At 36.9% G+C, this 15363-nt stretch overlaps 2 protein-coding genes across 2 annotated transcripts; both read right to left on the bottom strand.

The window, feature by feature from the left end:
- Positions 1-3821: 3821 nt before the first annotated feature.
- LOC130629935 (uncharacterized) lies at positions 3822-9228 on the bottom strand. Its single transcript, XM_057443313.1, has 4 exons — positions 8625-9228; positions 6960-7538; positions 5863-6913; positions 3822-4869 (listed from the first exon to the last, which is right to left on the bottom strand). The coding sequence occupies exons 1-4, from the start codon at positions 9226-9228 to the stop codon at positions 3822-3824; spliced, it is 3282 nt and encodes a 1093-aa protein (XP_057299296.1).
- A 920-nt stretch (positions 9229-10148) lies between these two features.
- Positions 10149-11063, bottom strand: LOC130629934 (uncharacterized). Its single transcript, XM_057443312.1, has one exon. The coding sequence runs from the start codon at positions 11061-11063 to the stop codon at positions 10149-10151; it is 915 nt and encodes a 304-aa protein (XP_057299295.1).
- Between the last annotated feature and the right edge of the window lie 4300 nt (positions 11064-15363).

The raw sequence follows: 15363 nt of genomic DNA, 5'->3' as shown, positions 1-15363 counted from the left end.
ACGTGACTATATTTTTAAAGAACGAAATCTAAAACTAACATGTGCGAGAATATAAATACATAAGAAGAGCAGCTAGAGGACTGGGGAAGATATAAACAAATATGGTAACCACACCATCCAAATCCTTTTCAGTAAGATTAAAGCCATTGAGTTTTGATATTATTGAAACTAGTTCATTCCAACAAAGGTCAGCACAGGACAATGTTAAAAAAATGTAGGCGTTCCAAATTGTTTTGCCATGTTAATACCTATGCTGGAGTACCTGTGATGGTATTCATGAAATTAAAAGCCTCGTCGTTAGCAACAAAAGATTTAACAGTTTCCTTAAAATTGTTACTGAACATACCAGCTGTTAGATTGTTACCATAAAATTTTTTCATTGCGATATTTATTCTACTTTTCAAATTGATTTGTTGAATAACATGATGGGCATAAAATATGTAGTCTGCATCTGATGCAAATTTTTGTGAATAATTGAGTAAACGCTGGTTGAAATGTTTAATTGGACTTAGCTTTATACAGCGTCTCACTTTTCTTATGATAAAATGATTTACTGGATCGTTCTTTGAATTTCTCACTATTATTTGCATAAATTTCTTTTCTTTTTGACAACACATTGTCACGCTCACTCTCGTAATACTCTTTCCTTTTCAGTTTTATTTGCTGCTGTTCCGTGGCATAGTATTCCTTACTCCGTTTTCGTTTTCTAGATTTAATGTTTTCATTAGTAGCATATTGCTCTCTTAACCTTTGTGTAACTTGCTCCTTTGAATTTTGGTATTTTTCTCTCCTCTTTTTTCTTTTAATAGAAGCCCAAATCTGAGCCAATTGTTTTTCACTTATATGAACCTTAACAGGTTGTAACTCATATTGAAGAGAAGACTTACTTTGTTTCGTCAAATAAGAGTCCTTGATGTAGCTCTCCACATCACTAATATTTTTAAACTTTAACAACACAGAATAACCATCTGCAGTAAATGAACCATTATTTCCCCGACTATGGGAGTCAAATATAAAAAAGCAGGACTTGTTATATAAAGTTGATGTTGTAAAACCACCTATCATAAACATCATCCCACTACATTCTGCAAGGTTCAAAAAATTATTTTGGAACCAAGTTAGTTCACCATGTAAATTGTCTAAAGGTTACAGATAATTGAGTGCCCTCTAGGTATAGAAATAGTGATTGGGAGTTGATCAAAGAATAGCACCAGTTGTAAGAAGTGACTTATATAAACAATCACGTTATCTAAAATATGGTCTAAATCCAAATCAGTCCAGAGTGAAGCCTTGCGAATATTTGACTAAATGATAGCATGCGTGGCATTTGCTACACATGGAGTACCAGCACTTTCACCAAATTTGTCATTGCCTTGATGAAAATTTCCTTGAACAGACTTGACAATACTGTAAGCAACGCCTGGGTTACTCTCTGCACGAACGCTTTGGGAGTGTTCATACTAAATTGTGACAGTATAAACGAGAGGGTAGTTAGCTAACTAATAATGTAGCCTATACTGATGTATTAAAAATATGTATAGCTATATACACTGTAGCCTATGCCGACAGAAACCTACTGAAATAACACAATGGTATAAACTATGTAAGCTTTTGCTAATTAAGTGTTTCAACAATTCTTTCTTTAGCAAGTTTCGGTTATATATATAGTTTCAATATGTTCTTTCTTTCAATAAGTATTCAGTAATTTTCTTTGGTCAGTTTGGGGCAAACTGACAGGAAGGAAAAGACCTTGTGCCCCACCTGAAACACAACGAAATTCAGAAGACCTTTGGCAAAAGAAAGGTGTTGAAGAAAGCCGCTTGGCAAAACTAGACACAATGAAGAGAATATCTTAAATGTTGACAGAACTGAAATTTAAGCAGTTGAATAATTATACTAACCCAAGCAAATGTTTTTCTTCGCTTCAAAAAAATAACTTCGTTTTGCAGCGTGAACAAGCTGGAGTATAATCAATATGGCGCGCTTGAACAGGAAGATGCCTCATCCAAAATGCGATTCCGTGGTTTTAAATTTAAATTATTATTAGAACTACGTCATTCCAATATGACGTATTGTTGCGTAATACCGAAATGCATTGGGTGCGCATTGAGCAGGAATTCGCGGAAAAAGCCTGGAGGCACACGCACGTGTTTTTGAGATTTTGTATACCGTTGAAGTTTTCAACTAAAATAAAACCTTTCGATCTGTAATCATCGTTCAATAATCGAAATAAATAAAACGAATAATGAAAATCTAGATGGTAAGTTGTCAAAGTTTTTTTTTTATTATTATTGGATATTATAAAGAAATAATAAAAGCTAGAATTGAATCAAAATCGAAAATTTTTTTCCACTGGATACTTTGTAGATTGTAAAGAGAAACAGAAATATATATTAGAATCCATGGAAAATGTCGATGTAGCAGTTAGAAATCTCGAGATAAAATCATTATCATTTCTGTGTTTATCAAAAAGATAAATCATTCGGAGTTGCTGGTGAGTTTAAAGATATAGCTAATAAAAAAGATTGATCTTTTGACCAAGAGAAACCAAAAGCCGTAGTCTACTTTAAAAAAGAAAATCTTTGTGTGTGTTACCAACTTAATTTTTTAGATATTAGTTTAAAAAATCTCAAAATTCTCTTCGAAGATATCAAGAACAAGGAGTCACCCCAACAAATCCTTTGGTCCGGAACTCCCTTTGTGATTGTTGGAAAAAAACCTTTTTGGTACGAAGTTCCGTCCCGGCTGATAACTACACGGTTTGTTTGGGTGACGAAAGGGGGGAAGTACTATACGAAGGGCGACTATGCTGGATGGTACAAGACTGATGTTTACCATAGACTACGTCTTGTCTGCCCTCAGCTGGATGAAAACGATTGCTTCTTTGATGGTAAAAAATCCAAGATTCTCGCCATGCTTCCCACCAAGGTCTCTTACCTGGAATTTTGACACTCCGGAATCTTCCCAAGAAGGCTCGACAGACAGGCTTGAGTTCATGCTTACCGACGAGTTCCACCATGAAAAGAACATATCCTTTGTAGGGATCACAATGCATTTGCTTATGGAATAGTAATAATAAAAGTGTTTGTTTAACAATTAGAATTTGCATTAAATTTGCACTGAAAGGCACTTTACACAAGACACAATAAAGCTACGACTTTAGGAGATCGTGACGTCACGAGCATTTTAAATGTCTTTACAAAACTAATACTTTATTTAAAGTACATAGTGTTTATATATATTTTGTTTCTTCTTTATCCTCTATAAAAAGTCTAATTGTGTTGGAAAATTGCCGTCATCAATTTTTTTCCTTAATGAGTAACGTCATCAGGACCTAACATCATCCTGGATTGGGGCCATAAGAAATTTCAGAAAGGCCAGTAGAGTGATTTAGTATCCCACACCATCATAATTTCTAGTTTTAATAGTCTCAATTTGTCCGGGCTGTTATTAGTATTTTTCGGCTCTCAGCGCCCTGACTAAAAGTTTTTAAAAAGTAAAATTTAAAAAGCATTTTATTGATGGATTCGTTAAAAATATATGAAAGTTCATGTCTTCAATATTGTCTTTACATATATATTCCCTTTTTATTTGCAAAAGTGTATATATGCGTTGTATATATATATTGGCATTATTTTTGATCATCCACAAAAGAAAATTTTTTTTCTTTCACAAAAAAAATGAGCTTTTACGTTGTAATATCTCGTAAAAAGGAACTCATGAAAACGTGTCTTATATCAACAAAATATTTTCTGTACTGCCGAAGCATCTAAAAAGTATACATCTACATTAAGAGTCACGTGTTAAAAATACATAAATAATTAACACTCCCCACCAAAAACGATGATGTCATCTTCGTTTATAAAGTCAATTTTAATTTCGTCGTTATCTTCCTTGTCATTCTCGTAGTCGCGATCAGACTGTTCAACAGGATAAAGTTTGTGCAAAGTGCGTGTAATTATCGTTTTACGATTGTTGTTAGTTGCGACTAATACCTTTGCTGCACGTATACGAGCGTCCTTGCTTTTCAACAATTCCGTTACTCGACCTATCTTCCATTTTGCTCTAGTTTTACCATCATCGTGTATAAGAACAACATCGTTTACTTCAATTTCGTAAGAGGACTGTAGCTTTTTCTTCTTCTGTTTGTGAAATTCGCGTAAATCGACAACGTATTCATTTAACCAACGTTTCCAAAAATGATCGAGCACAGTTTTTATGTACTTCGCGCGAACTGTCAACTCGTCACTTTTTTTGCCATCGTATTCTTCATAATCGATACTAACGTTTTTTCCGTATATTAATTGATTCGGAGTTAATGGACTTTCGTTAACATCGTCGTAAATAAACGTCAAAGGACGGTTATTAAGTATGCGTTCAATTGCTGACAAAATAGTCAACATCTCTTCATAATCAACTAAAGTTTTAAAAAGTACTTTTTTCAAACAACGTTTAAGAGACTGAATTAGCCTTTCGAAATATCCACCCTGCCAGGGGGCAGCTTCAATATTAAAACACCACTTAATGCCATGTGATGATGCAAAATGTTGAACTTCTTTACTAATAAAGTTAGAACCATTGTCTAAGTTGATAACTTTCGGAGTTCCATTTTTATTTACAAAACGTTTTAAAACATTAACACAAGCTGAAGCAGACAAATCAGTACTAATATCCAAATAAACAGCTCTACTGCTAGCACAAGTAATCAAACAAATCCACGCTTTATGTACATCAGAACGTGAATAAATATCTCGTATATACAACGGACCTGCATAATCGATTCCAATATTTGTGAAGGCAAAGTTCAACGACAAACGAAAATCAGGTAACGCAGAAGTACTTGGGTAAGTAAACGCTTTACTTTCAAATCTTTTACACAATGTACAGTTACGTAATAAATTTCTAACAACTTGTCTGAGACGCGGTATCCAAAATTGTTTACGCACGTGACAAAGAGTGTCACGTGGTCCATTATGACCAACAGCACGATGTGAATCCGAAACAAGAAGCCCTGGGGGCTCTAAGAATTTCCGCTCGCTACCAAAATATTTGATGACAACCTGCTAATTCGTTGTTATCGTGCCAAACATTCGAAGAGGTTTGGTGCTTGAAGCTCTGAAGATAAAACACACAAGTGACATTACATCTTACAACAAACGCAAACAAAACGAAACGTGTCAAAATAAACTCAAACTTTAAAAGAAATTGCGAACAAAAATTATAGCCTATCATTCATGGTTGAAACGTTTATGGTCTTAAACGGCATTTAGTTGACAAAAAAACAAGATTTTGATGCCACCATCATGTTCAGCATACTTTTTTTATTAACTGTGCCAAATTTTGTCGAAAATAAAGTAGTTTAAATTTTAGACCAATTTTGGCCTAAAATGACATTTCAGGTGGCAAAAAATCAAAATTTTGATGCCACCATCATGTTCAGCATATTTTTTCTATTAACTGTGCCAAATTTTGTCGAAAATAAAGTAGTTTAAATTTTTGGACCAATTTTGGCCTAAAATGACATTTCAGGTGGCAAAAAATCAAAATTTTGATGTCACCATCATGTTCAGCATATTTTTTGTGATCTGTGCAAAATTTTGTCGAAAATAAAGTAGTTTTAATTTTTGGACAAATTTTGGCCTAAAATGACATTTAAGGGGGCCAAAAAATCGAAATTTTGATGTCACCATCATGTTCAGTATACTTTTTTTGTTAACTGTGCCAAATATTGTGGAAAATAAAGTAGTTTTAATTTTTGAACCAATTTTGGCGTAAAATGACATTTAGGTAACAAAAAATCAGAGGAACGTGAAATCCCAGGGTCGATTTTTTCTCAAAAAATGCTCCAAAAGAAAAAACAACGGTTTCAAAGAATAAATAAGAGGCAAAAGCTCACATTGTGTAGGTAAAAACACTGGATGCCGAGTGTCGTGTGGTAAAGGTGAATTTTGTACACGACCTTTACATCGCAGAACTCCATCGTCATCCTTAAAAAGACCAAGTTTCACTTTTTCTACTTCAAAATTCTTGTTATTCTGGACCTTCCACTGAAACAGTTTTAACCACTTGAATTGCGCAAACTTAATCTCTTCCACCGACAAATCTTCGGGCCACTCCCTTTTTGTTAGTAATAATGTGTTAGTAGTCTTCTTTTCATTTCTCTTCTTTTCTTCTTTACATCTTCTTATAAATCGTAATACATACGCCGTAACGTGCACCAATTTTTTAAAACTATTATAATTATCAACTTTAATGATCTCAGATAAACAAGGATCATTAACTACATCAGAGTCACTTTTTAAACACGTGAACTCTGTATTAACATTCAATGAAAGTTTCTCTTCACAGGAAGACTCCGGCAGGAACTTGTCTCCAACTTGCAGACGCGGCCACTCGTTTTCTGGTAAAGTTAGAAAACCTGGACCCTCAAACCAGAGACTCCTAGTGGAGAGCTTTAATAGCGAAGAACCTCTGGAACTAATATCGGCAGGATTATCATTAGTGCCAACTAATTTCAAGCATTTTACATCAAATAATCTTCTTATCTCAGTCAATCTATTTTGTACGAAAGGTTTATAAATTTTATCACTGTTTTTAATCCAAGAATACACAACACTAGAATCAATCCACGCAAATATACGTTCGATTGGATAAACATTGTTTAAAGCACGGGAGACTGTATCCAACAGTCTTGCTAACATTAAAGCTCCCAATAATTCTAAGCGAGGTATGGTTTGTGACTTAATTGGAGCAACACGCGATTTACTCGATACCAAAGCAGTTTTAATCTTACCGGATTCGGTTTCAAATCGAATATAAACACAACATCCGTGTGCTGCTTTAGACGCGTCACTAAAACCATGTAAATTGGACAGACTTATACGGATCGTTCTTATCATTATAACAATAATTTCTATCAATTTGAATAGAGGGGACTTCGTGTAACTCTTTCACAATACCTGACCATATCTCTAAGTGTTCTTCCGATAAAGGAGAATCCCACTTTACATTCTTAATACATAAATCTTGAAAAAAGGTTTTCATTTTAACGATAATAGGATTTATCAAGCCAAGTGGATCAAAAATTGACGCTATTGCTTGTAATACGTTGCGTTTCGTTGTATCGGGCTTCGCATGAAATTTCTGCTTTATCTCCTCAAAATTAAACCCAATCTTATCACTATCTTTAAGCCACTGTAATCCCAAAACTTTTGTTGTGTTGCCTTCATGGTTTACCTCAAGAGGCCCTTTGTAACGTTCGTTAACGAGAGCTTCAAGTTTTGGAGCATTGGACTGAAATTTACGCATATTAAAACTTGCTTCTGCTAAAAGATCTTTAACTTTACAATAAAACGTAAACCCTTCGTCAACATTTTTAGAGCCGCCATTTAAATCATCGACATGTAAAGAATTTAAAAATCGTTCGGTAAATTTAGGATCAATGTCCTCATAATTTTTAATATGTTTCGAAAGCGTTGCGTTCAGCAAAAATGGCGAGGCTGTTAAACCAAATAAAACTCTACAAATTCGCCATTCCTCTAAAACGTTATTATCAAAATTGTCAAAATCTATAGTATCAATGTTCTTAACCCTATTCGGTCCGGGGTTTTTCGAACATACTATGACCGGGGGGGGGGGGGGGGATTCCGCCCCCCCTCAATAACTTTTCATAGGATTGTTCAAATTGAATCAAACTTGGCACACTTATAGTACGTCATAAAAGGAACAAAATGGCGCCAATAAACTTTTGCTTGCGTCAGCACATTTTCTGTGACGTCATCAGAAGCTTGAAAATTGTCAAAAATGCCACTATCTGCTTAAAATATAATTACTTTCGTTCTAGAGCGAATTTTTACATTCTGTTTGAAGTTTCTGAAAGCTAAATAAAAGTTATTTAACATATCTTCCGGTTTTTACATGGATCGGATAAAAAATTGCCAAAAATTGCCCGAAAATCAGTTTTTTTTCGATTTTCGGGTGAAATCCGACAAAATCTGGAAATCGGATTAGTCACGTGTTCAAATTATTCAAAATGATTCTTCTTGATGAAATAAAGTTGTGTTGCAAGTTTCAAGTTCTAAGGATAATTCTAACAGGAGTTATTATATTTTCCCCATTATAAGGATTTCATAGAGATTTTTAGGGGTAGTTTCGAGTAATTGCCAATATCAAAGCCTCTGAAAGGTATGGGACCTAAAAAATTAGCATGCAGGTGTCTAATAGATAAGTGTTGAAACTCAGTCAGTATCATAGCCATATAACAAAGCAATCAGGAGTTATTAAAAAAAAACCGTCAGGGGGGGGCGGAATCCGCCCCCCCCCCCCCCCCCCCGGACCGAATAGGGTTAAACCACAAAAATCTTAAGGCCGTTTCACATTACAGCAATATATAGAAAAATATTGACAGCAATATATTTATGAATAATGATATCAATTGAAAATTATTGAATTCATTATATTGGAAAATATTTCGAATTATTGCAAATTGTCTCTTTAAATGTCTCTTTAAATGTCCATTTAAATTATGTTGTAATTCAATTTTGGGGTCACATAGAAAGATTCGTGAGACTCTAAATCGTCAATCTCCGATGAAGCCTCGTTTTGTCTCATGTTGGAATATGTGCGCTTGGAAGTCAAGTTATCGTTCAAAAATTCCATAAGTGCATACCAAGGCCAATTAGGCTTCTTCAAATCAGCTCTCCCGCTTCCACTTTTCCTCTTCGATTCCTCATAATTCTGACGTAATGTCCCATAATCAGTCTTCATGCTGTGCATCTTCTTTTGTACTTCACTCTCGCTACAATTTAGCTCGGCTGCAATCGCTACAAGTGCCAGTTGTTTTTTGTTTTTGTCCATATATCCTGGACAACTAACTTTGTATAGAACTTCGTGTTGTGACCACAAATTTATCAAATGTTCAGTTTCACCACTACTCCAAACTTTCTCATGTTTCAAGCCTTTTCTTCCTCGCTTCTGAGGTTTCGCAGAAGTTTCATCTTCTGGATTTTGAAATACGGGGCTGAGTGAAGGTTGAAGTTGCTGTGGCACGCTCTGACCGAATATTTGTGTGTTTTGGCTCAAGATTGACGAGGTTGGTTTTGGTGAGCTCTGAGTGAAGACATGTGCGGCATGTTGCTGTTGCGTCGTAGCTTGAGGAAATAGTATTTGATCATTCGTAGCAAAATCGTGTGGCTGACTTTCAAAATAATAAATGTTATTTTGCTCCATCTTTTATCTTCGATCGTATGTTTCATTTACTGTTTATTTCAGACAGACAAATTTCGAATACTTTGCTGATTCGATTTTTCTATTGTTCGGAGAACAATTGAGTCTTCTCACAACAAAAGAATTTCCCTTGCAATATTTTTTAATTCAAACCGTGTTTGAATTAAAAAGTCTTGACAAGTATTGAAAGCGATTGCGTAATGTTTTTTCGAACGTGTCTCAAAAGTTGGTTTCACATTATGTCAATTAATTGAGGCAATATTTTTCAATAGTTATCAGTAATTTCCAATATATTGGATTCAATATATTTCTGTCATGTGAAACGGCCTTTACATAGTCTCGATGGCCTGGAAACAAGGATAATTGTAGAAAAGCTTTTTCTATATCAGCAATAAAAGCTATGTTGTTGGCTCGAAATCTGGCTAAAACATCGAACAAAGGCGTGGCTATGGAGGGGCCAGGTTCCATACATTTTTTTTTTTGCAATCCCATCAAAAACCATGCGCACCGTCGTAGTTGTTTTTTCTTCCCGCATCACTGGCTTATGCGGCAAAAAATGGGTGTGTCCTACAACGTGTTCATCTGGTGCCTTTTCAATTATTTGACAACTTTCTTGTTCTCGAATAATGTTATCGTATTGTTTCAACAATAATCATGTTTTTAATCTTTGTTTTGAAAGATCATAGTTATCTTCAAGCAGATCGTGATCTTTTACGGGTAGCTTGACCTCATAACGTTCTTTTTTAAATGTCACACCTGCTTCAATACCATGATCCGAAATCTCGTTTTCTTCTGATTTTTTAATTCCCATAGTCTGGATGTTCCAAAATCCCTAAACCAAGTCTTCAAGTGTTTTATTTTCACTCAACTCATTTTGCACTTTTAAAACATGAGTATTAACAATGTTCACTGAAGTATCCAATTTAGTAGTATGACTCCGGCATTAAAATATATCCCAGTTTTGATGAAATTGCTGTGGGCCCACCTTTGGTGCTACGTTTCATGTCGTTTTTCATAAAGGACCAATAATAATCCCCGCCAATCAAAATATCCACACTTAATGGTTGATTTTTTGGATTACTGTCTGCTAAATCGAGACGACACAGAAAAGGGTAGTTAGATTTTGCACCCTCGATGTTTTGGCTTGTCAAAGGATAGCATATTTCGGATACGAACGCGTTTACCGTAATATTTTCTTCGTCATTTTTCGTTTTAACGGTAAATCTAACCATGTCCAAAGTTTGTTTAGCTCCTCCAAACGTTTTAAGACACATTTGTTTTTTGTCGATTGTTTTCAATTTCAATTTTTCCGCCGCTTGCGGAGAAATGTATGACATTTGACTGCCACTATCAAACAAAATTCTACACCTGTGACAGTTTTTATCATCAGAAAAAATTTCCGCAGACGCAGTTTGTAACAAAACTGCGTTAAAATCACATTCAGTATTCGCCACGTTATTTGAAGTTCCCTCACCTTCTTTCTGATCATTGCTATCCTGGTCTCGATTACCCTTATTGCAAATAGACACATGATGACGTCCCTTACATTTAAAACATTTCCATGTAACTGTGCAATGTCTTGCTACATGACCTGACTGTAGACATAAAAAGCATAATCCTTTCCTTTTTAAAATGGAAGAGCGCGCAGTCGGTTTGGAAACAATAGAGCAAAATTGCGGTTTGTGCTCTGGGTTTTCACAAAAAGCACATTTTCTTTCTTTTGCATCGAAATTCCGTCGATTTCCAACATAAAGGGAAGCACCAGAAAAACAAGGGCTTTCCTCCTGACCGGTTGAAACTTTTTCTCGCGCTTCTAATTTAGTTTTAAAAGCTTGCATAACCTCGCTTACTTTCCATGCGTTTTTTCCAAGTTGGCAACTAATAATCAGACGCAATTCTCCTGGCAGTTTTTGCAATAACACAGGTATAAGCATTGAGCCAAAGTTTGAGATTCAATTCCTAAAGAATGTAAACTACGCACTTGCGCCTCAGTTATATCGAACAATTGGCGTAAATTACGAACGTCAGAAATAGCCATGACAGGCTCCAAGTTTAATAGTTTATTCATATGTCCTGAAATTATCATTTGCGGATCTCCGAAGCGATCTTTTAACAAATTTAAAGCAATCTCATAATTATCATTACTCAGTTTTAAACCGCCTATCGTAGATGCAGCATCTTTAACAACAAATCCTAACAAATAATTCATTTTTTCAACATTAGACAAGTGATCGTTTTTGCCAACTGCTGCTTCAAAAGAATCAATAAATGAAAACCAATTAGTTGGATCGCCATCAACTTTTTGGCAGTTTAATAGAGCTTGAAGCACTAACTGACCTCGTACTGACTGTGTCACTTCTATCTTGTTTTGATTTTAGGAAACGATCAAGTATTAGCAGTTCATTTCTTACCCGTACTTCAAAGTCACTACCTTCTTGAGCATCTTTTATTAATTGATCTTCCTCTTCAATAATTTCGGAAATCTCTTCCGTAATACTTTATTTTCCAAGTTTGCTCTCTATGGTAGTGTTCAACGTTTGCAATAACGTAAGTTTTTCTTCTTGATAATGTTCATAACAAGGTTTTATTTCTTCTCGTAAGTAATTTTCGATAACTTTTACTAACGTGTTTCTTATTCTTAACTTCTTTTCCAAAGGCAACATGTTTGTTTATAATAAGTTCAAAATAAATAATACTCTGTTTCTTCTAACACACACAACCACGTCTTCTTTCCTTTTTTAATATAATAAATAATTTAATAAATAACGTATAAATGATATCAAACTATCCGGCTCGGTTTGACCATGTAATATCTCGTAAAAAGGAACTCATGAAAACGTGTCTTATATCAACAAAACATTTTCTGTACTGCCGAAGCATCTAAAAAGTATACATCTACATCACATTCGTCACACGTGGCTTTAAAAGTCACGTGTTAAAAATACATAAATAATTAACATGCGCTGTGCTTACGGTGGATGATGATGACGTTGTCTATTCCGGGGTCCTGAGCATTGGGTACATGTCTTTCTCTAAGCCTTGCATTTTCCAGGGTCTGTACTTCGAGTTCGTAACCCAGCTCCACGAGTTATTCATCCCTGGAGTCAAGATCGTTCTCGAGAATGGCAATGTTAACATCTCTGTCTTCGAGGGCTTGACGCTGCTCCTTGAGCTCATCTTGTAATTTTTGGACACCTGCCCGGGCTAACCATTTGATTAGCCCTTCGGCCTTTGGTTTTCGAAAACGACGTATGATTTTCAATGCTTGATCTAATGTTACAAATACATCATGCGGATTTTTCCCTCTTCCAAGGCCTAGGGTAGCACCCTGGGCCTTCAGATCCGCAATTTCTTGCCTTGTTATAGTTTCCCCGGCCAAATATTGAAAACTGCGCGCTATGTCAACAATGCCTAAAAAACGTCCAATATCGGCACGTCTAAACATAGGTTGATTTTGATTGCTGAACAGGGTTTCGATAGTCTCTGCGTTGAACATAACTTGCGACAACATCTTTCTATATACTAATGCTTGGCCGGAGGATTTCAACGTGCTCACTCAAGAATCTTCCAGGTCCTAAGGTGTTCCAATCTGACATACAAGCATGCATGTTTGGATTTTTTCAGTACAATTTTAATCTCATCCCAGTCTGAGATGAGATTCATTTCCTCGTCTATCATTTTCATGTCACTCTTCTCATGAAGAAACCAGAGGAACAAGACCTTCTTTTGCCTCCTCAAACTTTTAGGGAGAGCTGTATATGACTGCGTGAGTAGCCACAAGCTGTGCTTTCTGTGCCTACCACTGATAGCCAATTCAAGCAGGGATTGTCGACGTTTATCGAAATCCTCGTTCGATATACAATCATCGACTATGAAGAGACTTTCCTCACCTGCCAGTAATGGGGACAGTTTCTGAATCCATTCAAACAGCTCATTCCCAGGGTCTATCAGAAATACATAGGGGTCTTTCCAAAGTGAGGCCCTTTTGAGGTAGGTACTGTTCCACCGTATAGTTGGACACAAAATGACTATGTTATGATAGTGATTTTTATATTCCTGCTCGAGGAGGTTCAGTACACGTTGTGTTTTCCCACAGCTTTCGAGTCTGTGAAAATTGCTGTATGCGAATCTCTTACAACATCCAGCATTTTCATTGCAATAGTTGCTTCACTTTCTATCATGAATTCTAGGGTATGCCCTGGCACATGTAGAGCAAACCAATACACCGCCATGCCCTTTTTCCAGGGACCCCTGACAGGCAGGGCAGAGCTTAGTATTTCGAGCCTGGTATTCGAGGAGTGGTGGGGTAAATAATAATTTAGCCTGTAGGCACCGCAGTGTATTGCGATATCTCTCAACAAGCCTTGCCTTCTCGGGGCTATCCTCGATGATCTTCTATTTGCTACAGTCCGTCTCTCCTTCGCTTTAGCCAGGCAGGCCATGTAACTTTTCGTTAAAGTATTGCCCCTAATTTTAAACTTGTGTGGTGGTAATAGTTGTTTACATACGCGACAACATCTTATATCCATTTTATTATTGGGGCTTGAGCACTTGACTCCTTCCATAACTCATGCTTGTCCACCCTATTTGGGCTTCGGCACTATACTTGCCGGCAACCATCCTTTGGAGACGGCTATTTCACGACTTGCTCTCCCTGCCGCGAAGTACGCAACCATCTTAAGGACGTCTTCAGTGTCCATCTTTGTAGAGGGCCTTGTTATGCCCAGGAACTTTTTACCCATCATAGCATAGGCAAGTGAAACCAAGGTCTACGACTCGTACAGCATATCTAAAATCTCATTTTCTTTCGGGGTAACGTTGCTTGCACTCATTTATTTATTACCGCATTTTAGAAATATCGATATTTGGTTGGGTTTTGCCCTGGTTGCCATACTGAGGCTCCGGATGGGTCACCGGCTTGTTGGATTCATTCCCACGCCTGCCGAACATGTACCAAGCCCCGTCGCCCATCGCAAACTCCTTATTCCGTACATGTATACATCTGTTGACTTGCTAAGGGTTGCGACAGGTTCTTGATCATCTTGTGAAGAAACTTTGCTCACGTTCTTCTGTAAGTTAGTCTTGTTCCTCCGGTTCCATTCCGCAAGTCTCTTGCCTGCTGCTACACGGCCCTCGTTCTTCGGTGGTTTAGTAATGACTCTTTATTCTTGCTTTTGTTCTTCTTCACTCATTTATCTTATAGCACGGTCTCTGCCTCATTCACCACCTTCTCCTGTTTCTTTTTGCTTTTATGACGGGCCGTGTGTCCTGCTACAAACAGTGGGGCTAAGCACCTACCGATGGGGCAGTACACGAGGATACCAAGGTCCGTCATACTATCCCCGATAATAGGGTCTTCTTCGATATCCCGACGTAATTCATCTACGGAGTCAATATCGACGAAGTTTCCAATCGTATTGGCATAGAGACTTATAACATGGGTAGACAGTGCCCTTGCGGTCTTCTCCCCTTTCTCTTGGAGTTCTCGCTGTTCATACTCGGTATGGACTTTGTCGATGGCCTCCTCGGGTGCCTTGTCAACAAACCCTTCTGTACACTTCTTTGGTAAAAGGTGACCCTTGCCTTTGCGTAGGGCCTCTTTCAGCACCTAGCGTTTATCGATGGACTTTTCTATATTTTCATACTCCGCGGAGGCATTGTCAAAGACTTGTACGATATCAGCCTTCTTTTTTATTATACGTCGAAATTTAAGATAGGATAGTAGTATTATCACATAGGGTAGGAGTATAGCGATTAGTAAACACACTTGCATTTATAGCAAGTGTGTTTGATCAACCGAGGCAGACTACATTCTACCCGGAGATATATCGATGACTTTCCTTTGGTTATCTGAAACCCACATGGGCTGCATGTTGTTGTAGTGCAGTCTTGCAATTTGCACCTCTTCGCTAGGGTACACGCCGTTCTCCCTATATTTTCTTGGTATCTTGTGATCAAACTCCCACCGTCCTCTATTCTCCCAATTTATCCCACCCCTAAACTCTGCTCGGATGTGCCTCATTAATGTAACAACATCGCACCCTATATATTCCCGGGATGCTATCTCTGTATCACGATTTAGGGCACCATGAATCCTATTTAGAAATAACCTATACTGATACCCGGGGCGATCGCATA

Source organism: Hydractinia symbiolongicarpus, chromosome 2, assembly GCF_029227915.1.
Source record: "Hydractinia symbiolongicarpus strain clone_291-10 chromosome 2, HSymV2.1, whole genome shotgun sequence".
Lineage (NCBI taxonomy): Eukaryota > Metazoa > Cnidaria > Hydrozoa > Anthoathecata > Hydractiniidae > Hydractinia > Hydractinia symbiolongicarpus.
Note: the sequence above shows the minus strand (reverse complement) of the source record. Positions and strands in the feature narration are given on the sequence as shown.

Excerpts from the sequence above, each read along its gene's own strand:
- LOC130629935 (XM_057443313.1), bottom strand. The coding sequence starts at position 9,228 with ATGGAGCAAAATAACATTTATTATTTTGAAAGTCAGCCACACGATTTT. Across the intron at positions 7,539-8,624 it reads CGATAACTTGACTTCCAAGC|AGGAATGGCGAATTTGTAGA; the intron begins GCACATATTCCA and ends ATAACGTTTTAG. Across the intron at positions 4,870-5,862 it reads CTTATTTATTCTTTGAAACC|ATTTGAAAGTAAAGCGTTTA; the intron begins GTTGTTTTTTCT and ends ATTGTGTAAAAG.
- LOC130629934 (XM_057443312.1), bottom strand. The coding sequence starts at position 11,063 with ATGCAAGCTTTTAAAACTAAATTAGAAGCGCGAGAAAAAGTTTCAACC.